Source organism: Manacus candei, unplaced genomic scaffold, assembly GCF_025592945.1.
Source record: "Manacus candei isolate 608988 ecotype Guabito, Panama unplaced genomic scaffold, ASM2559294v1 h1tg000060l, whole genome shotgun sequence".
NCBI lineage: Eukaryota > Metazoa > Chordata > Aves > Passeriformes > Pipridae > Manacus > Manacus candei.
In genome coordinates, this window is record NW_026138108.1 from 1,422,204 (window position 1) to 1,445,811 (window position 23,608).

The 23,608-nt window shown below is 36.8% G+C and overlaps 1 protein-coding gene across 2 annotated transcripts in view; it reads right to left on the reverse strand.

Moving 5' to 3' along the window:
* Nucleotides 1-236: 236 nt before the first annotated feature.
* PDHX (pyruvate dehydrogenase complex component X) overlaps nucleotides 237-23,608 on the reverse strand; it is a 173,812-nt gene continuing 150,440 nt past the window's right edge. For both annotated transcript variants that reach the window (XM_051804137.1, XM_051804136.1), the window contains exons 3-11: nucleotides 23,179-23,279; nucleotides 19,620-19,825; nucleotides 18,099-18,197; nucleotides 14,779-14,953; nucleotides 12,618-12,765; nucleotides 9,764-9,822; nucleotides 6,015-6,173; nucleotides 3,733-3,797; nucleotides 237-1,766 (exon numbers count right to left, since the gene is read on the reverse strand). In XM_051804137.1, the coding sequence (XP_051660097.1) occupies nucleotides 1,502-1,766; nucleotides 3,733-3,797; nucleotides 6,015-6,173; nucleotides 9,764-9,822; nucleotides 12,618-12,765; nucleotides 14,779-14,953; nucleotides 18,099-18,197; nucleotides 19,620-19,825; nucleotides 23,179-23,279 (1,277 nt within the window). In that variant the 3' untranslated portion in view covers nucleotides 237-1,501. The remainder of the gene's footprint in view (nucleotides 1,767-3,732; nucleotides 3,798-6,014; nucleotides 6,174-9,763; nucleotides 9,823-12,617; nucleotides 12,766-14,778; nucleotides 14,954-18,098; nucleotides 18,198-19,619; nucleotides 19,826-23,178; nucleotides 23,280-23,608) is intronic.

The window sequence follows — 23,608 nt, forward strand, 5'->3', positions numbered from 1 at the left end:
AGGACATACAATGCTGGGGAGCACACAGCACCACTAGAGCACCATGTACAAAAATGAAAAGCAGTATATCAGGTTTTAAATTTGTCTCCAAAATCCCTTGGGCAGAGTAGATTTAGTTATGCAAATAATGGGAGCTTCCTGTACAGTAAGGAAAACATATAAATTGGGGTTTTTTCCCCAAAGTAATATGGGATTGACAAAAACCTTTGGAAAAATTAACAGTTAATCATTTCAAATTGCAAATTAATCCTCAGCACCCGATCTTTAATATAGTTTATCAGTGATTAACTCCTGAAAATACAGAATGGGTATGTCTGTTGCTGCACAGTAAACTAGATCTGGTAATCAAAATCTCTCCCGACTGTCAGATTAATAATCTATGAAATTTACAATATCAGAACAAGTTAAAGAAAGTAAGCCCATTTAGCAAAAACTCTCAATGCAGTATTAAATACAAATTTTGTCTTGCAATTAGCTTTTTACTTGTTGAGCTGCTGCCATAATTAAGTCCTACAAATCATTAAAAAAAAAGTACTTGCACAAACCAGAATAAGACAAACTCCCATAATTCTACTGACAATTTATATTCTCATGAGGTCCTGTAAACATAGTTATTTCATAGCAAATACATACAATATGTAGTTCCATATTTACATATAACAAAAATACCAATTGACTTCTGTTAATTTAAACTTCAGGTCACTGCACTTGAGCCTCTGAGTTACAATTCAATATACACTGATGATGAAACACTTTCTACTTTTATCTATATCCAAAACATGCAAAGAACAGCATTAATCAGCAAATATTCACTGTGCAAAATCTGACCTTTCATACTGGAACCTCCATGAGAACACTGCTGGCACAATTAACTTGTGTTTTTTTCAGTAATTAGAGGGGGTTTCTAAGAAAGATGGGAACAAACTTTTAGCAGGACCTGTTACAATAGGACAAAGGGTAATGGTTTTAAACTGAAAAAGGGTAGATTCAAACTAGATATAAGGAAGAACATTTTTGCAATGAGGGTGGTGAAACACGGGTTGTCCAGAGAGGTGGTAGATGCCCTATCCCTGGAAAACATTCAAGGTCAGTTGGACAGGGCTCTGAAGATGTCTCTGCTCATTGCAGGGGAAGCTGGATTAGATGGCCCTTAAAAGTCTCTTCTGACCCAAATTATTCTATTATTTCCTTTTAAATTCCATAAAGTTTTATTGAGTTTTTCTTTACAGATGAGACTGACTTTCCTATGCAAACATGTGCCATTGGTACTAAAAGTTTAAAGAAATGTAGTAAGTTAACTTTAAAGTCTTTTAGCTTTACAGTATAAAACCTGGTCATTACAGAAGACTAAAAGCATGAAACTTAAATGTTTCACATTAATTCATAATTTAAATATTTTTAGCTGTCCATTTCCAGCTATTTACTGCTCTATACAGCAAAACAACCCTAAGTATATAATTGTTATCTATGTTGTCAAAACAGGAAGCAATCTTCACCAAGTTCAACATAAGGCAAGTCGTATTGGATTCTCTATGTTGGCTTTCAAGGTCTCCAGAAACTTGGAAGCCAGTTCATCGTCCACCACTCGACCATCACTTGAAAGAGTCACTGTCATGCGCTGATGCTGTTCAAGTTTCTCATTCCCTTCTTCATCTTCCACAATCCTGAGCTCTGGTCTTGCTCGGCCCACAGCTAGGATGCAGGCCTGAGGAGGGTTTATGACTGCAGTGAAACCACTGATGCCAAACATGCCCAGATTGGAGATACTGAATGAAAGAGAAAAGAGTTATCAGTAACATCAGAAATTGCATATTCCCTAGAAGAAATAATCTATATTCAATGAGTACTATGATCTAAATCTCTTCTAAGGCAAAACTCATTAAGTTAAAAATAGATCTGAACTGTTTTCAGTTGAGCACGTTTAGACTCTCAACAGTTTGGGATTTTTGCAATTACAAATAATGCACCTTTTTAAAAGTCCTATTTCTTTACAGTGATATATTCTTGCACAGCACACACTAAAGGCAGAAAGAAGGCCAGCAAAGCGATGACTTTAAATACACTTTGTCTATCCCTGTTCCAAGTTAAATGTCTTCTAGACTGAATCTCACAACTTCAAGTTAGAATGGCTGCTGATATCCACCAGGTGACACAATTTGGGCATCTAGGTATCACTCAGGCACTGGAAAACATCATTGTGCCTTTCTCCCCTGAACATTTCTGTCTGTGTCACCAACTGTGAAATGGTATATAAGGAAAGGCTTGGACTCTTTTGTGACAGATTGTCAGTTGAGAAAGCTAACACACCATTTCCTCCTTTGGGTTATAATTATGGCAAAGAGTGGAAAAACAATTAAACTGTAAAGAATCATAGAATAGTTTGGGTTTGAAGGGACATTTAAAGGTCATCTAGCCCAGCTTCTCCTGCAATGAGCAGGAACATCCTCAACTAGATCAAGTTGCTCAGATTCCCCTCCAACCTGACCTTGAATGTTTCTAGGATGGGGCATCTATCACCTCTCTGGGCAACCTGTGTGTGACAAGTTGTGACCCTCACGGGACCAGTGCTGTGTAATGTCTTCATCAGTGATGTAGATGGCAGGATAGAGTGCACTCTCAGCAAATCTGAGGATGACACCAAGCTGAGTGGTGTGGTTGACAAACCTGAGGGATAGGATGTCATTCAGAGGGACCTGGACAAGCTCAAGAATCGGGCTCATGGGAATCTCATAAGGTTCAACAAGGTCAAGTGCTAAGTGCTGTGCCTGAGTCATAGTAACCCCTGATATCAATACAGGCTGGGGGGTGAACTGATCAAGAGGAGCCCTGAAGAGATGAACTTGGGAGTGCTGGTGGATAAAAAGCTGGTCATGAGGCAGCAGTGCATGCTCACAGCTCAGGAGGCAAACTGTATCCTGGGCTGCACCAAAAGCACTGTGACCAGCAGGTCAAGGGACGTAATTCTGCCTCTCTGCTCTGGTGAGACCCCACCTAGAATACTACATCCACTTCTGGAATCACAGAACCAGGTTGGAAAAGACTTTTAGGATCAAGTCCAACCATCAACTGGCAGCACCACCATGCTTGCCACTAAAACATGTCCCTAAGTGCCATATGGACATGCTTTTTGAACACTTAGAGGGATGGTGACTAAACCACTTCCCTGGGTAGCCTGTTCCAACACTTGACAATCCATTTCATGAAGAAATTTTTCCTAATATCCAATATAAATTACTCCTGGTGCAACTTCAGGCCATTTCCTCACTTGAGGCCATTTTCCTCACCCATCACCTCACTGCAACCTCCTTTCAGGTAATTGTACAGAGTGATAAGGTTCCCCCTGAGCCTCCTTTTCTCCAAGCTGAAGAACTCCAGCTTCCCCAGCTGCTCCTTGCAAGACTTGTGTTTCAGACCTTTCATCAGCATTCTTGCCCTTCTCTGGACTTGCTCCAGCACCTCAGTGTCTTTCTTGGGGGAAGTGGCCAAAACTGAACACAATACTCAAGTTGCGGCATCACCAGCGTCAAGTGCAAATGAAATTAACCCGAACCAAGATAATCGCTTCGCCCTGATACAAGACACTGTATGTTTGGCCCTCAGAATCATCAAATGAAGTTTCATCCTACATGAAGGAAGACTTTAAAAGCAATGCATTAAAACACAGTAGAATAGTGAGGATAAAACAGTTCTGAACCCATGCTGCATGTATTAAATGCTGCTAGAGAGTTTTACCTAAAAGATCCTCCCTGGTACTCTTCCGGTAACAGTTTTCCATCTCTAGCCTTCTTTGCTAGAGCCTAAGGAAAATGAAAGAAGAAAAAGAGGCAGAGAAAAAAAACCAGCATGTTGTAATAGACAAATTCTTTTTATTTCAGTAAGACATTTTAAGTACCATACAGACATTAAAAAGTCATCTGCTTTTGGATTTAGGGAAGCACCTCAGCAACACTGTTGTATCTGTAATAATATGGCAAAGAGACTGGCACACAAAACATATTTTCCCAACAGTACTGACTGTTCAATAAAAGCTGTTCTCTCATCTTACAAAAAAAAAAATGTTGCTCCCATTTTCAAAATGGAACCACCATTCTCCCCAGTGTTTTCAGATTATCCAGCAAAATACTGATGAGACAAAATCACAATATTCCTCTTAACAGACTTGTTTAAAGAAACTGACACGTACCATTTCAGAACTTTCTACCACAATGAAAGAAAGTATTTCTTCCAGCTAAGTATTCAACTACCTTTTGAAGGTGCCTTTAAGACCACCCTTTCTGTGATCCCTATTTAATTTGTGAGACTTCTAAATGCAACTGAAGAAATGTTCAAATATAGTCCAAGAAGTTCATACTATGTTCTAAGATAATACCAGAGTTCTACAAAATTTTAAATTCATAATAAAGGTGTCCAAGTTACAAGGACACATTGCATTATATTTTAGGTTTTTACTCATCTCTGAATAATTAGTGAACCAGAAGACAATAGCCATGGGAATAACATACACACAATAGGGTCAATATAAGCGTAATGCATTTGTGCAATTGCATTACTTGAATGATGAAAATATGGTACAAAGATGTACATGAACTGGAAAGAAGTTAAAATTAACATGCAGCAGAAGGGGACATATAAGCAATTACACAAAGGAAGTGCCTGCCAAACTGTCAGGGAGACTGACAGAGAAGCAGCTGCAGTTTTAGTTTGTGCCTCCCCCATGTGCATGCCAGCTACATATTTATTTCACTAATTCAGTGAAGAAGCGAAAAGCAGAACTGTGTTAGTGTGGACATCCGCAATCTATGTAACCCAATGTCTTTTAAAGTGAGTAGTGTGACTTATGTTACACATATTCCATTTGAAACCGAAGGATAATGCTCATTTTATCATGGCCATATTAAACATGATGCAAGATTGCATTTCCATCATGAGAACTACAGGACACTGTGATTTATGATAGGAGAGGTTTTCAATACTGCACAAAATTACAGGTATTGGGAATGATAAGGAAAACATGACATACTTTACTTCGTATAATGCTTTTCTTCTTATCATTCTATCACTAATCTCAGAACAATCTCAGCTGACTGTCCTCTGCTGGCTATTATATTAGTGAAAGAAATTGTTTTTACAACACATTCAACATAAAGTAAGCAATATGGACTGGAAAAATGTTAAAAACATCCAATTATAAATGTTTTGTGGTATGACACACCTTTTTCTGCTACACACAGACTAATATGATTTCTGTAGTTTCGGCAAGAATTTACACAGCGCAGTGGTGTCTAGTCTGGGGACAGTTTTATGACCTTGCAGCAGTTTTATGCCCATTGCATTCCTCAGATGCTGTAGGCCTTTGATTAGCATTCATTATGTGACAGAAAAAGGCTTGTGTTGGGGCATTTCATCATTCATTGTACTTTTGCCTGTCACAAAATACTCCTTCTCTGTCTGGCAACAATGGCCACAGATCACTCTAACTGGCACCTGGCCTAGGCAAAATACTGCTCATTAGTCTGAGGAGTTTAATGTTATCTATAGGATGACATCCTCAACTGAATTGCATATTGACAAAATGCAGACAGAAATAGGTTCCATAATATAATTGTAAAGAGAGTAACACAGATACAAGCAAATTTCTGGGAAAGGGAAGGGAAAAAAACACCAAAAAACCAAAATTACAAACTCAAAGACCGGAAATACTACTGAAATTAACATTATCTAGCTTTAATGAGGATTACACAAACACAATTACATAAAATTACAAAAGTCTGTACAGGTTTATTTTTCAAGCAGTCTAGCCATCATTCAACTAAATAACATGATGACTAACTTACTGTTAATTAGAAATGGAGTTGCAAAATGAGGAATAATTTTGAAGTATAAGTAATGCTGACACTGCTTTAGACCCACTGCCTTTGCTATTACTGATGTGTATCTGGGTCACGCTACATTTTCTGCTACAAAAAACAGTGTAGCAACTCTATTCCTCAGCCTACTGCACATTTAAGACCTACCTTTGCAGAGGCAGCAATTTCTTGTATTCCCTTGGCAGCAACATCCTTTATGATTGGTGTAATGAGACCTCGGTCTGTTGCCACGGCAATAGATATGTCAATGGACTGCAGTTGCCTGCAGCCTTCTCCATCCCAGGTTACATTCACATCTGGCATTTGCTAAAAGGCAGACAGGGAATAAAAAAAAGAGACAGCTTTTCAAAGAACAACGGTGCAATCAGCTGTTAAGAAAAAGGGTATTAAGGCACATAGTTATGTACAGGCATTCACCAAATTAATTAGCTTGCCCTTATTTTATTTAAATTTATCTTGTCAGAAAGCACGAATGTATGCTCCAGAAACTGAAAATGGCAGAAATGGCCAGAAATTAACGAAAAAAATTTAAAAAACTCTACAAATTCCTTCATTGATACCACCCTATGGTTTCCCAGTATGTAAAGCTTCAAAGCAGTGCAATTACCCAAAATAAATCAAACTGTGTTGAATCAAAAAGCATGGAAGTGGCCATCCTACTATATCCTAGTGTTGTTTTCCATTTGTGTCTCAAGCATGACTCTCAGCAAAACAAGCTACAAATAGAATATGCTGCAGGTACACACACTGTTATTCAGATAAGGTTCTCCTAAAATGCATCCAACTTTTTTTTGTGTGGAATCAATTAAAATTAAGATGTTTACTGATAATTTCCATGAGTTTTTTGAGTTTATCATGTAAAGCTGAAACAGCTCAGGGGAAAAAATATCCCAACATACAGGTGAAGCCTCAGGTAAGCTGGTCATAGATACTGTGAAGGAATTATTTCCAATAAATCCAAGATTAGTATTTAATGACCTTAATGAAATTACGAATTTGGAAGTTGACTTCCTAGTGAAGAAGGCATTCCAGAAAAAAGTATGAGAGGGACATATTATCAAAAGTAACTCTACTATCTATCTCTATCAAAACTAACTCCACTACCTATCTCTGTTTGTCTAAATTAACTGCACTCCTAGAAGAAGTGGTGTGACAGTACCTTCAATTCCTATTCTTCAACATGAGAATGTATAGTTAAAAAAAAAAAGTATTAGTAGTACTCTTTGGAAGCTGAATAAACTTCATAAGTCCCACAGTACACACACTTGTAAGATGCCCTCAAGTAGGTGCTGTACAACTATGACTATCTATATAAGGTATTCAAAAGAGATGCTAGGGACAAAGAGTTTGTCACTTCAGCAATGGAAGACTTACTTTTAAAGGACAGCTGTTATTACTAAGCCCAACCACTTGAGGATATCAGCCTGGAAGCTTTAGTTCCTTCCTCCATCCTTACTTTTGCCTCCTTGTTCCAGAAAGACAGAATTACTCTAATGGGTTATCATCTGGTGGGTCCACTGGCACATTTAGAAAATTCTGTTTGTCAAATGGCAAGACCAAGCCAAATCACAGAACTCATAATTGGACTTGTGATCCTACAGGTGTGAGGGAGAAGCTTGCCATGTTAAAGAACTGATATAAGCAATATCTTGATGTGTTTGCCAACCAATCATGAACTGTCAAGCCAGCTGCAGTTGGCTCATTAAAGCTAGGAGAGCATATTTTTCATTGTTCAGGAAGAAAATACTAATAAAATATGGATTGAACAGTGCCCAGAAAAGAGTTGATAAAGCTGCCTTGAATTTAAACTTGCAAATGCATTTACACCACCAAATTTCAGGGTAGGGAGGTGCAGACGGAAGTGAGTTTTCTTTTTTTAAACAAGTAGCCCACATCTTTTTCTGAAATGATGACAGAAAATAGTTGAGACATGAGCTTGATCATGAACTTGCTTCCTGATATACTGAGTTAAATCTGTTTGGGTTTTTTAAAGTTATTATTTTAATAGTCAAACAAATGCTAGCATGGATTTGTGACAAAGCAATAGAATAGAAGAATTAATTGATTACTTCCATATCGACACAATATTAATGTCCCCTAAAAAACAATCTAACAACCCACTCAGAAAACAAAACATATAACCTAATATTTCATTCCTCTTGCTCTCTGCCTCCTGTTCCTTTCACCTGTTCTCTGGTGCAGAAATCTGTCATCCCATGCTCACACTTAGCAGTTCACAGTAAATTCTGGATGCCACCATTTTCATGTAAGGTTTCACTGGGCCACAAAAAGAAGTTTCTTGCTATGTACACATCTAACAAAAGCACAGTACACATTTAGCCCCTCCTTCTGTTTCTGGTGTTGATTAACTTGTGGAGTTTTTTTCTAGTCTAGCTAATGCCCAGAATTTCTCTCAGGCACTTACTTATGAAATTGCCGAGTATTCTGTATATTTTCTGTCCAGATTGCAATTATGCATTAATCTATAGCTCTTACTATTATATGTTACTATTTAGAACAGGTTTGACTAGAAATTTGTCAAGTCCATTCAAGTCCAGCACTCTCTCCTAATTCCATACATCCATGAGAACAGGAATAGTTCCCCAACTTAAACGTAAATTCCTCCCTCAGCTTTTAAATAGTTAAAATAGTAGCTTTCGGAAACGGCTGCTCAAAAGATGCACTGATATCAGAAAAGTCTAGCTTTTCTAGGCATTTATCATATAGCTAGAAGGTGTCATCACTGTGCATTTAAGAAGGTGTAGGAAACAAATCCATGGCAATACCAAACTACTTCAAAATCTGCATTTCTTCCTTGTAACACATTAGTACATTGCCCTGATGACAAGGGCAAACTCCATAGGACAGTTTTAAGGATCAAGTGTGTGTCCCCCTTAATTATCTTTCTACATTCCAGCTATTAGTGATGACTAAAAGACACTATTTCCTCCTGAATCTTCCTGGCTTTCAGGCTGGTCAAAGCTCCCCTCTATGACTTCATTTTAAAATAAGTGCAAACTGAATTAAAACTAAACCCCCTTCAAACACCTTCCACACATAAGCGAAACCATAATGGTTCTTTCTTTTCATAAGTTTGGTAATAACATTAATTTTACATTATGTTTTCCAAGTGATTAGATTTGAGACAACCTGGACTAAGAGGAAGTAGTTCCAAAGCATGGGAGTTCTCCTAAAGAAGTATCTCTGTAACATTTTAGTTTCAAGAAATTAAGTGGTACTGGGAATGCTTTCAAAGCAGAGCAATAGACACAAATTGGAAGGCAATGTATCCAGGTCTACACAGAGAACACACAAATAGCTTATGGTTACTGTAATGCCTCTGTAGCTTGGCATGGATTATGGACATACTAATGAAATTTAAATTTTAACTTCAGGATTGATAACAATTATTTAATTTTTACATTGACAAAGGGAACAATGACAAGTCTTGGCAATGAGGAAAGACTGGTTGCCTGAAGAACTTTTATTTCAAAGCAGGTGTCACTGAATATGCCATCAGAATATATCTGAGGTATACATAAGATTGGTATAAGACTTAGATAAATATTTGTTTATAACTATAAGAGAAATAAGATGCAACAAAGAATAGAAGACTTGACCATTGCTTTAGTCTGCTGACAAAGCAACTACTATTATCTGCAGCTGTTAACTATAGTATGTGGACCTTTACTAAGAAGTTCTCATTTTTTTTAGTTCACAGCAAAGACAGTGCAGAGAATTTTATCTGGAGACCTAAAAAACCTGACAATAAGCAATACAGAATTACCAACTTCGCTATGATCACATTCATATCTCCACAGAGGCTCACAAAATACTTTTGTCTTCTTGGCAGTTGACTATCAAAAATATATTTTAAAAGTCAATTATTTGCTTACCTTCAGAGTAACTGCAGTTGCCTTGATAATAAAATCATTTACAGATACTTTAATGTCATCTGCAAAAAGGAAAAAAAAGACAACAATTATTGCTCCTAAGATTTGTTTATCAGTATTTGTGTGATGACAAGATTCCAGCAATTCAGTAGATTTACTTCTTCGAATCACTGCCAGAAAGTCACTCATCTTCAAACTACAATCATAAAAGCAGGAAAACTTTTCTCCCCCTTGGGACAAAAAGAGTATCTTCAAGAATGTATTCAGTCTTTAGAATTGATCTTTGGTTTTTTTTTTTTTAAAAAGAAGTATAGCAGATAGATAGGAGAAAAACCACCCCACTGTTTCTTCACTTTATAAAATAATGGGCCTTTAGACTTTTTTTTACCTAAGCCACACACTTAGTACCAGTCTATGAGGTGCATGTCTGCATGTCTCCTTCAGCAAACAGAACTTTACTACTTGCTTATACACCCTAAACATTGTGGAAAATGAGATTTCTGAAGTTTGACTGAATGATGAAAGAAAATTAAATGCACTAAGTGGCAGAGTGTGTGCCTGCAATAGTACCCAAACTTTGTAGGCATTGAGAAGTTCTGTAAACAAATAAATTCTCATTTCACCAGCATAATTAGCTAAACCTATTAAAAAAAAAAGTAATCAATATTTTCCCAATTTGATTTGAAAAGGGACATCTCCTCTAAGAGCATGAAGATTAATTAAAAAAGCTATTCTTAATTAATTTGGCTGAAAGTGATAAAGTAGACATCAGCTTATCTCAACTGGTTTCCAGCAGATAAAAGGCAAGAGATTTCATTTTAGGCAGAGGTCAACTCAATAAACAATGTTTTTAACCTCTGAGACTTGAAGAAAATGATTATTTTTGAAGAATAGTTCACATTTTATAGAAATTTAAGATGAGAAGAATCCCTTGCAGATATTGCAATCATAACACATTATCTTGACTGACTTATCAAGTTCTGCCTTAAAACCAGAGAGATTTCCTGAGAAGGCTGCTCTTCCTGGGCAACTGCAGACAAACTTCATTTCTCAATGTATTAGAATTAGAGCTCCATGAACAAGAAGCAAATTGCAGCCAGGCATTGCCCCCACCTTGTCTCCCTTCCCCTCAGCTACTGCTTCTTACTTTGCAGTTATCACCTCAATTATGTTTGTATTAACTGTTTTACAGGTCTGATGTCGAAACGTATCCATGGATCAGGAGAGCTTAAAATAACTCAAGTTTTGGCATCAGAGGGAATGAAGATACTAGAGAGGCAAAAACAAACAGTGCATTTTTGCAACAGTTTAATCCAGTTTTTCTGTGAAGAAAAATTATCTCCAAAAAAATCTGTAGCCTCTGCAAGTAGTTTAGGAGATAAGTGAAGGTGCGTCACGGTTTAATCCCAGGTGGCAACTAAGCACCAGGCAGCTGCTCGCTCACTTCCCCACAGCACAAGGTGGGAGAAAATCAGAAGAGTAAAAGGGAGAGCTTTCCTAAAGGGTTTCCAGAGGTTTTGGTTTAGTATCTTCAAGAACCATTAAATTAGAGCCACTTCCTGTAGACAGTATTAAATTCAGTATATTGACCAAATATTTTTAAATATAATAAAAATCATTTAAATTCAGAAGATTATGATGTAAAGTAAAGAACTTTCATTCAGGATTTTTACCCAACTAAATACAAGTTCTGAAACAAAAAGACACTAAGGAAAACCCACTTCTGTGATATTTTGCATGAAAATGAAGTACCTGCCCAAAGAGTGTTCTCTTGAAAAATTATTCTGTTTATTTTTTTTAAATTCATGTCATACATACTTCGCTGAATTGCGATTTGGGAAAGAAGATTCTAGTCTGCAAAGTTAATTTTGAAACTATTAAAGCATCCTATTGCATAGTACATGCAATTTTAGTAATTGCTGATTTTAGTAAAAACAAAAACATTTTTAGCCAAAAGAAAGTAATTTTTTTATTATATCGAGTTTTAAGAACTTTTTCTAAGTCACTTCAGTGAACAGAAGTTGAGATAAAAAGGGAAAATTTAACTTCTTGATCTTATACATAAGCATTTCTGTATAAATAAGACACACTGGACACATGAAAATTGGAATTTACACACACACACACATATATATTGACATGTATAGTTTTTAATCTAATTCTCAGTGTATATTTAAAATAATTCAGTTTTCTGTGGGACAGATTTCTATTCTAATAGTTTAACACAAGCTTTAAGCATGTATATAAATTTCAATGAAAGAGATAACTCTGCTTCCTTCACACTAATACCATTACTTTGCCTTCTAGAAGAATTTACCAAGCATTGGCTGGCATGTACTAAAACTCACTTTCTTTGCTCACCATGGATAAAGTCATGCTCACTCATAATTTGAGAAGGATGCATTAGCCTTCCTTTCCCACTTAGTTCCACAAAGAGGCCAGCAAAACTAAATTTTGTTATTGTACCTAGAAGTACAGAGCATGAACGTATTTTAATTTGAAGCTTCCCTTATTATCTTTCACATGAATAAATTGAGATTTTAAGCATTAAGAAGTAAATATTGCTGGATCTGGATGGAAGGAAACAAAAACCTACTGGACAATGTTTAGTCCTGTGCCAAACTGCAGATGTCTACAGAGTGCTGTGTTAGCTGGCAAAGTAACACCTAAAAGTTGTCCAGTTCAATAATCACAGGGAACTACAACTTGACTCCAACATACAGAACACTGAAAAAAATTATTTGAATGCACAGTCGTCTGTCTATGCAAAAATCTACACCTCCTGGGGAAGTTTATGTAAACAAAACAAACTATTCATTAGTAGCACATGTTATAGTGAATCAGTTAAACTACTAACCTTTGGCCAATTGTTTTCTTAATTTCAAAACAGCATCAATGTTACAGTCAGCAGCAGCATATGCATGAGGTATCGTAGTTTTAGACTCTGTTAATCTCTTAGCAATAACTCTTCGGATGTTGCTAGCTGGGATTTCTGTGAATGTGCCCTGAAAGAAATCATATGCTGGATATTAATTATCAAGAGAGCAAACATACTTCCCCTCTGCTGAAGCAGTACTCCAGCATTTATGTGCAACCATCAGTGACTCCTGCTCACTTAAAACATCCCCTAAGTATTCAAAAGTGATGCATTCCAACTACTGGAATTAATATGATTAAGACCATTGAGTGTTCTAGTGTGTTCCTCCTAAGTGGGATCAACATAACAGATTTTACACAATAGTTTCATTTTACAGTATAGAATGAATCCTCTTTCAAAACAACAAAAAAACCCCAAAAATCCAAATGCTGAGGCATTACTTTTCAACCAGAGTATATAAGCACTATTTTATCTTCCCAGACTTGGCATATTGCTCAGTTTATACTTGGTTTCACTTAAAATATAATAGAATATTTCCTCAGTAAGCTACTGCTTTTTCAGTTCCGTGAGTGGTTCCTTAAGACAGGCTTTACTGTATCTTTTTTGTTATTCTTCTTTCTCTTTCCAGAAATATTCAATAATGTTTCAATAGCCAGCTTCTTCACAGAAGCAAGTCAACTTGCAAGAAATCTCTTGAAATACCAGTGACTACAAAAAGCAAGAAAATAAGTGAATCTGTAAAACATAACTTTGTGTACCTAATCTTTAACACATCACCTGAACATACAAGGAGTCATAGAATCCTAAGTGCATACTGAATAGTCCTCAACACACAACAAACTGCAATATGTATGTTCTGGTGCAATCATGGAAATGTTTTATTCTGTAATGGAAAAATATCTAAGTTTGAGCTTCTGTGTTCTTTGTTTGGTTCCTTGTACAGTGCAAAAAAAAGGCAACATTTTCTGAATATTATGAATTGTAGGTACACTGTAAACTTCAGCCTAAGAAGATAGGCTGCTAGAGCAGAAATCTACTGCTAGAGCCAGAAAATTTTCACAAAAGCGTTTCCATTTCTACAAATGTCTATTTCAGCAAGTCCAGAGAAGAGCAACGAGGCTGATGAAGGGACTCAAGCACAAGTCCTATGAGGAGAGGCTGAGGGAGCTGGGGCTGTCTAGCCTGGAGAAGAGGAGGCTCAGGGGAGATCTCATCACTCTCTACAACTCCCTGAAAGGAGGGTGTAGCCAGGTGGGGGTCAGACTCTTCTCCCAGGCAACCAGCAGTAAGACAAGAGGGCATGGTCTTATGCTCTGCCAGGGGAGGTTTAGGTTGGATATTAGGAAATTCTTTACAGAGAGGGTAATCAGGCATTGGAATGGGCTGCCCAGGGAAGTGGATTCTCTGTCTCTGGAGGTTTTTAAGATGAGACTGGATGTGGCACTTAGTGCCATGGTCTAGGAACCACGGTGGTAGTGGATCAAGGGTTGGACTTCATGATCTCAGTCTCAGCTGATTCTATGATTTATTCTTAAAAATAATTTCTGGTATTTCTAACACTTCAATTTAACATAGAAACTGTATTTAGGTGCTAAAGTTTGCAAAAGCACTCTTCAAAGCAATCACTAAGCCCTTTCCTTGCTCACGTCTTGACAACTCATCAATGGGCATTTACATCTTGCAGGAAAGCAAATGAATGAAGTACAGTAAAAATAAATCACAATTCTAGTTTCTCCAAGTTTGGAAATACACATTCACATACTGATCCTGTAGTGATTGAGGGAAAGAGAATATTGTTGATTTCCAAAGTAGTGGCATCTTGTTTGGGGACTGAAATAAAACAGCTGCCTCTCTGACTTTTCGATTTCCAAGGCCTGCAGTGTAAGTTTTTCCATGGCTTCAATTTGCAAGCTACACAAAGCACTATGCAGGCCATAATTTCATGAATTTCACAGTTTGAATTACACTGCTTTAGGATCCCTGAAAATTACTAACAAGTGCACATGACTGGGCTTTCTAAGGCCATCTGGGTGGCCTTAGTTTCCTCCCTCTCTCCAGTTCTAGAAATCTCATAGAGTTACTTAAGCAGCCATTGCACTATTCAGCTGTAGGAATGCTGAAATCTTAACAGGAGTGTTACCAGAGCAGCAGGTTGTCCTGGCGTGGAAACTGGTGGAACCGCTGGCCTTGGATAAGCAGCTGTTGCTGGCGAAGCAGAAGGCACTGCAGCAGGCTGGAGAGGAGCTGGAGAAACCATAGGTTTCAGTTCAGTGGGTTTACCCTTCTGCTTCTCTTGCAGAAGTTTGAGAGCATCCCTGGTGATTAAACACAGTGAAATACTGACAACAAAGAAACTATTTAATAAGTCCCTAAGTATTACTATTCCATCACTTATTCTAACTAATTAGCCACTTCTGTACATTTAAATTTCTGTTGCCAAACCAAACATTAAGAAGGTGATTATTATTAACTGATATTAAATTTATGTTATTTTTGTAGTATCTTCTTAGTATATTCTTATTAACTTCTATGAATAAAAGGGCTTGAATATGCAGTAACAGAAAACATTTGTGTTAGAGAAGCATAACAATCATCATTAGTAACTGTGAGCGTACAATGTGATTTGTGAATTGCACTAACAATTCTGCTAAATAAGATGGTACACTTATTCAGGCTATAAAGTCTCAAGCAAGGGTTGGTCACATCTTTCCAACAAGTCTATAAACTTCTAACAACACAGGATAGCAAGAGAGAATGATGAGAGAGAGGGGGGTAACAAACACGAAAGAGCAGTCTGCTCCCCAGTAAATTACCACAGCCTAATAAACATTTATTAAACAAAAATATGCCTTACCAAATTGTTATTATTAGAAGTATGCAGATTCTGGCAACTCTGTTACACTTCAGTTTACCACTACTCCAGAAGTGTATTGTCTTTTAGAGTCACATTAGCAAAAATCCAAAAAACAGTGACAGTAAACCCAGTATTTTGCATTCCAAATATATTGCTTGAAATGGACAATCATACAGACACCTAAAAATCACTAAGAATCCAAGGTGCAACAAGAGATGTATGGATTGACACTCCTCTGGTGGCAGTTACTGTTACTAAACTGTCCCCATCCCCTCTCATACACACATCTCTTTACTCAATTCCTATAAGATATCCTGGAAGAAGGAAAACAGTGAGCAGAGAATGCTACACATCAAACTTTTAGGAATCAGACTTATTGCCCTATTAGCATTATAGAAGGAGCTCATTCCTTCATAATGGCAGCGGACAAACTGCACACAGCAGAGATCCTGCTGTACCCAACAAATACACATGAACATAATCTCCAGAAAAACAGCACTGCATCTCTGCACTGTGCTTTATTTGCAAGCTGAAAATGTCTGAGCAGAGATCCCAAACCACACTAACTTAACAAGAGCTGGTGGGAAGGCACTGATGGGAGGAACACGGCCTCAGAAAAACACAGTTCCTTGTAACTAACCTCCCCACCTTTTCATGGCTGCATTTACAAATCCCTAGATCCCTAAATAGGATGGGAAAGGACAGGAGTGGCCTGTAGCGATCAATTTTAACATAGCTCCCGCAAACACAGCGTCTGAGCTGATGAGTAGAAGCATGGTACAATCTTTGACAGAATTTGTGAATTACTTGGTACTGACCCACCAGTTTTTTAGTATGTTTTTGAAGAAACCAAAGGATTTTGCTTAGAAATAATAAAAAAAAAGCTGCCACTCCTTTAAAAAAAAAACCCACAAAAAAACCAACAACGAAACAAGCAAGAGGAAGACAACTGTAAATCAACCTTGCACAGACACATAAGAAAAATATAAATAAATAAAAGAATATAAATAAATAAAGTATCAGCCCACTAAGGAAGCAGATTGTGGTAGAGAAAGCTATTAAGTAAAAATTTCTATTGCTATTAAAAATTTTACAGTGAGTTGAATTTAAAGATAGAAAGTCGGGGGAAAGACTCTTGCTTGCTTATGTAACTCACTATCTTTCTTTGTTTATTTTAATCTGGTGACTGTAGCAAAGGAAATACCTCCCTGAATATCTATAGCAGCTCTCTATAAAAATCTGCACACTTTATTTCAAACTGAATATAATGGCAGAATCTGTAGGCATATGAAAGATTAACCCCATTTCAAAAGAATGGTTAAAAAACCCCAGGCATTCTGTACCTTAAAAAGACATTACAAAGTCAAATCTTTTGTATAAAAGAAAGCAGTTTTAAAAAGAAATTATTTTGCTAGATAATTCTCATAGCTACAGAAAAATCTTTGCTACATCTCCATGACAACTAGGAAATGTTAATTTACTAGCTCGAAGTCCTAAAGGGTTTTCCACCTGCCATAGTCTTGTTACACACCATAAATTACCGTTACAGTTACATAATTAAGAAGAAATTATCTCTGATGATTTCTGTTACACAGGATATTATATCTATGCAATTCCTTATTTTATCTCAACTCAGGCAAAGATCATAAGAAAAAAAAGTTTTGAAAAAACTGTCTGCTTTTCTGGGTTCAGTTCTAAGTTATACTGACTTGGTCCTGGTTGTCTTTGACTGGAACTAAAACAACAGCAGCCTGAAAGGTCTGTGTAAGAGAATGATGGCATTTGTTTAAAGGAATACTTTTACCAAGAACGAAAATATTTATTTCTGCCAAAATCCTCACTTCCAATAACATACATGCTCATGTGAAGATAATGCATCATTTCAAGGTTAAAGGCGCTGGACCTACCGTGTTTTTATATACAACTTCCCCACTCAGAGGTTTGACTGCCAATGATTACAAGAGAACACTCAAAAAGTTTAATAAACTACTAGAAGCCTGATCATAACAAACCACAGCTTCGTAAACAAACATTCTTTAAATCGTAGACAGGGAAAAAAGGGAGAAAAACAGAATTCTGGAATTTCTTATCATTACACTTCATTGCTCTCCTCAGTCTACTAAAAATGGGAACAAATGAAATCCTGACAGATTTCATAACTGAACTTCAGTTAAAAAAAAGCAAAAGATCTGAAATCCCCAAGAGTTAAAGAAAACACACCACTGGTATTTTATTTATGCTCTTGGAGAAGCAAAGTACTTGAGATACACAACGGTAGCTCACAGTGGTGCTTAGGAGTCAATAGTCATCATTAGGCTCAGCTGCAGGAAATGTGACAGCATTACCACACAGCTAAGGTGGGACATAAAAAATATTAATGTTTGTTTGTTTGTTTTTTAATTAAGGCTTCTTAAAATATTTCCTAATCTATTCTCCCTATCTTTTCATTAGGTTTTTCAGATTTAACTAAGCCAATCCACAGGCAAAAATAGAACAAAGACCAGGCTTTTTGAATATATTGATATTAATCTCATGGTGATTGCTCTAGTTTCAAAGGAAGAAATAAAGAAATATGGGGTTGTAGCTTTACCAAAATATCTACATACTCTTTAGTGAAGATTCCTCGAGGCCCAGTAGGTGTCACATTGCTTGGATCTAGTCCATGTGTTTCCAGAATGTTGCGAGCTGCAGGACTTAAACGAACCCTATAGACATGAGGGGAAAAAGTAAACTATTTAAATAATAAGATTAACTTATTTCATTTAATGTACATCAAGAGAAACTACATTTCTGTCTGGAAACAGAAATGTGATTAACTACAAAGCAGAGTACATAGCTACAGAGTATCCAGTGCACCTTAGCATGACTTGCTTTCTGAAACGAGGAAAAGAGCCAATATGTAGATATTTCAGAATTCTTAAGATACAAAAGAAGCAACATATTCATAAAAGAATAAATACTTGGTTTCAAGTCTTTCCACAAAACCTCCAATTCATTATTTCCTAAAGGAGACTGTATTTGCACCTCATTGAATTTTAAGAACTGTCTATTAAGCTCTTACCAAAAAAAGGTATGTCAAAAATGATCACTTGGTTCTGAACATGTGGATACATCTCTAATTAACAGCTGCAGTGAGACATCACTGTCTGATATTCATTGGTAAGACATAATCCTTTCAAGGATCCTCTCAGTGGATCATCCTCCTACTACAGGTAAGGCTTGGGCAATGACCTTAATTAGTTGTCTTTCACTTGCATGAGAAAAGCCTGAATGCTGCCAGCGCTTAGTAAACAGAATAAACCAGACTGAAAAGGTAATGAGGTTGGGGGGAAAAAAGGAAAAAAAGAAAAATCCCACAAACAAGAAAATACAGAACTTCAAACTACAAAGTTTACATAACACATGCTACTAAAATTAGTTCCCTATCTTTTCTTTAACGGGCTGTAATATCACAGCTTTTGTGCTATCACAATTCACTGCAAATAAGGAGTGATAAATCCAAACAGGATATATCCTGCAAGATGAAGCAGTGATTTATAGATTATTGTTACCTGACTAACCCTCTGGGGCTGACTCCCCCTCCAGAATGTTTATAATGCTTAGAGCACCTTAACAGATTAAAACAAAACAAAACAAACAAAGACCACATAAACCCACTCTTCTGAGTTTTTCACATTCCACTGTTATGAAAATTAGAAGAATATCAAAAATACAAGAGCTTGGAAGGGTTTTAGAGTGTGTCATTTGTTTGGGTTTTTTAAATCTCCTAGAAATAGAAACAGGAAACAAGTTATAGATACATCGAGCATCTGATGCATAAGCATTAGTGTCCACCATATATTAACACAACTTCTTCCTAATTGTAAGCTTAAAATCCTTCATAAAGCAATTGCATGTCAGAATAAAAGTACATTTTATTCTAATAAAATTATGTTGTTTGAACTGACTTCTTGGGCTTACAAGCAAAGAAATGTTCTAGGCATGCAAGCCTTATTGTCTCACACATACTGAAATGTTCTTAAACTAACAGCCTATTACTTGAGGTAAAAAGGGATAAAAGACTCTTTTTGCTTCATGTATACTAATCTAACAAAGAGTTCCATTTCATAACAAACACAGAAACCTACTGCAGTTTTCCGGGCTGAGGTTCCAATTTAGGAGGAGCTGCAACGGAAGGACTTGCAGGAGCTGAGGGACGTGCAGGTGGCGGTGGAGCCAGGGAAGATGGATCACTGTCAGCAGCTGGTATTTCAACTTGCTTCCAGTCCTGTCCTTCCTCTACCAGCAGACCAATCAGCGAGCCCAAGCGTACATTTTTGCTTCCTTCATCCAACTAAATTTAAGGCGATGAGAACATTAAGTTACATATTGTGCTGCCTACTCTAATATGAATAAAAATGGTAGATGTGAAAGTTTCAGGTGTGTTAATGACAATTCATCAATAAAATATATCCCATTTTATTCTTATTATTAGTAAGATGACTCAAGACTGAAATGAACTATAATTGCTATTATAAGATTAGGAATATTAACCTATGTCCCCAAATTCCATACACCTCAAGTTAGCATTCAGAAATCAAAGTAAGTTTTTAAACACACAGCCTTTGCAGCTCAAAACCAGAATAGACAAACTGTTTCAATTTTGCTTAACTTTTCATCGCCTGGATTTTTGAGTCACTGCTTCATTTTCACTATTCACAATACCAAAAATCCTCTGCATAAATCTCAATGAACCCAACAATCTCTGATGTAGAAAGACCTGAAATAAGTAGAAGGACTTGTGGGCTCCGATGGATGAGAAACTGGACATGAGCCAACAGCGTGCGCTCGCAGCCCAGAAAGCCAAACCCATCCTGAGCTGCATCTAAAGCAGCGTGAGCAGCAGGCTGAGAGAGGTGATTCTGCCCCTCTACTGGTTAAACCCCACCTAGAGTGATGTGTCCAGGTCTGCAGTCCTCAACACAGGAAAGACATGGACCTGTTAGAGCAGGCCCAGAGGACGAGCCACATAGATAACCAGAGGGCTGGAGCACCTCTCCTACCAACACAGGCTGAGAGCTGGGATTGTTCAGCCTGGAGAAGGGAAGGCCTTGGAGAGACATTATAGTGGCCTTCACAGTCAGACAGAGACAATGCCCATATCTCCTCCTCATACAATTTAACAAAGTAGTGTCTGCAAATGCAGAATAGGTTGCACGAGTTTTTTTGTCTAGGCTATTAAGTGCAAAATAATTTTTTGGAAACATTAAAAGCTGAAGAAGACAGAATTAAAAATAGTGAAAGCATTACTGAGCAATTATTTAAATAACTACAGGGAGATTAAAAACAGATTAAAAAATACATCTGATGTGAGACTTCATCCTGGGACTGCAGAATAGATTCTCTGAAGCTTATTATGTTTGTTGTTCCACAGTTGAAAACAAAACCTCAGAAGTTTCAAGGTGCTACAAAAAAATTGAACATCTGGGAAAAAAATACTCTAGCAGTGGAATTAAAAGAAGGAAAAGACTTACAGAAATATTACTTGTTAACATAAACTAGTGCTTACATGCAAGTTATCCTGTAGAAATTAAACACTAATGACAATTTCTTGTAAATCCTGATATATTTCACTTGCAGATGAGTTCCATCTTATACCACCTCTCCTCCCTACCCAGTTCTCCACTTATTTTGATGCTTTGATTTTTGCAAAGGATGCTGCCTTTGCTTATACAAAAAAGGAAGATGCTAAACAGAACATCAGTTCTTAAAAGCTGTTACATGGGATGCTACCCTCCCTTTTCTGTTTTGGCAAAGGGTAACTATGCAAATACATGCTGCTGTAAGAAAACGCAACTGTAGAAGACATAGGCAACCTAATATACCAGTCCAAAAAGCTTTTGTGATAACAGCACAAACAGGTGCCTCACTGTGCATAGGGCAAAATTTGCTAGGAACTAGTTCATACTCACACCCATTCTGCTGTTTCCTAAGTAGTTGGACTGCAATTAATATCAGTATATCTAATATATATAATTATGCAATCCATACCTCTTGTGTAGCTATTCTCTAGATGAGATCTCCCTGATCAAATTACATAATATTTACTATAAATACACATCTCATTTTTATTCCAAATCACCCTATTGTTTAATTATTGCCGAGGGAGAGAGGAAACAGCTGCAATACACCACCAGCATAGAAATGAGACTGTTCAGAAAATTTCAAAGTCAAGAATTTGAGAGAGAAAAGCATAAGAAACAAAGACACAAAATGTTAGTCCTCCCAAGTAAACCTTGAGGATGGAGCCTTGGAGCGTAAGGAACACAGACTATAATTTACATGTCTTCTTTTCTTTCAAGTGAGGCATAGACTAGCCTTTAAGCACTGGGAATATCTGGAAAACATGTTTTGGAACAAAAAGTAAATTTATTATTTAAGATCATCCACGATTATCTGCACAATTTCTAAAAGGGAAAAAGAAAAGATATCCTTGTTCTTGTTGGAAGTGCTACAGGCTAGTTGACAGTTTAAGCCTTCACAGGACACATGAGGGAACTCCACATATTTGAAAATTGTTTGGAGAAAATTTTAGAAAAGTGGTGAATATTGAAAGGGAGGGTAAATACTTACCCTGCCTTTATACACAGTTAACAATACACTTTAACTTCCCTCCCCAGAGATAAGAAACTTGAAAATATTTCCATTTTACATATTTAATGCACAAGACAAAGTCTCCCTTAATTTTTAAGCATCAAATATGAGCTTTCAAGAAATGTAATATTTACTTCTACATAGCAGCCACAACAGAATGCTACAGAATTACAGCCCTACCCTTCTTAATTCTGAGGAGAATTAGCATCAGGCCATTTTGAAATAAGAAAGACTTTTTAAAAACGTTAGAAAAGAGAAGGAGGAGAAGATAGGAAAAGAGACAGAATTTAACTTGTCTTTTTATATCACTGTATGTAAAGCACAGTGTAGGACCTGCAAGCAGACCTTAAGCAATCTAGGGTTAGAACCAAGTCCTCCATCCTGATCTCTCTTGTCCAGTTGTTACTGCTTCTGTCTTGGTACAGAACAGGATTTAAAGCCAAACATAAAAAAGGAAACCAAACAAACTCAGCATTATCTCTGTTATATATGCACATAAACATCAATACTTCCAAATTATTTTCAGAGAACTTCACACTCATCCTCGTTCTCTATATTAACCTTAATCAATCTAATTTTAATACAGAAAATTATTAACTCCAAGAATTGTCCTCTGGGTCAGCCCATGTTGTATAATGTTCTACCCTGAATGACTAGTACAAGATAATCTAGCACAGAGACCACATATCCCGGATAAAGTATCACCCAAAATTCCACATTCCAACTAACTGATTGTGACTTGTTTTCTATAACTCAGAGTAAGAGATGTCATGAACATAATTCATAAGGTGTAAAACATACAAAACAACATAATTCAATCAGGGTAACTGAAAATCCATTACATACATACCTAGAATCATGTGCTATGTACCAGTTGTCTGGTACATGTGCAAAACAAATAGAACAATTAGTTCTCCCTAGAAATGCAAGCAAGTGCATTATTTTCAAAGTTGAGCAGAAATTTAGCTATCTAAACTAATTTTTGAGGAAATATGCTAAACAGCAGTCTAAAGAGAAGTTACATCATCCTATCCAGACATGCAGAATTCCTACCAGTATTTTAGCCAATATGCCCTCCTCACTCGATTCCATGGTAACCACTGCTTTGTCCGTTTCAATTTCACACAACGCATCTCCAACATTCACTGTTTCACCTGCAAAATATAACAGAACTTAAGGATACTTATCCTAAACTTCTTTTCAGATTACAGAAATAAGAGATCTAGCCATATAATATAGTCATTTTATATTCTTTAATATATTTTAAAGCTAGTTGCTCCCCCATTTTTCTTTCCAAATAAAACTGCCAAGATTCAAGAAACACAAACTGCTGTTACATGTTCCAAATACTGATGTTTACAGTAGGTTTTCCAAGAGGAAGTACACACACAATGAAATTTATTTCCAGAACCACATACTCAGTAACACTGCCATGAATGAAATACTGACCCTTCCATATTCAGTAAGCCACCAGCCAGAGCAA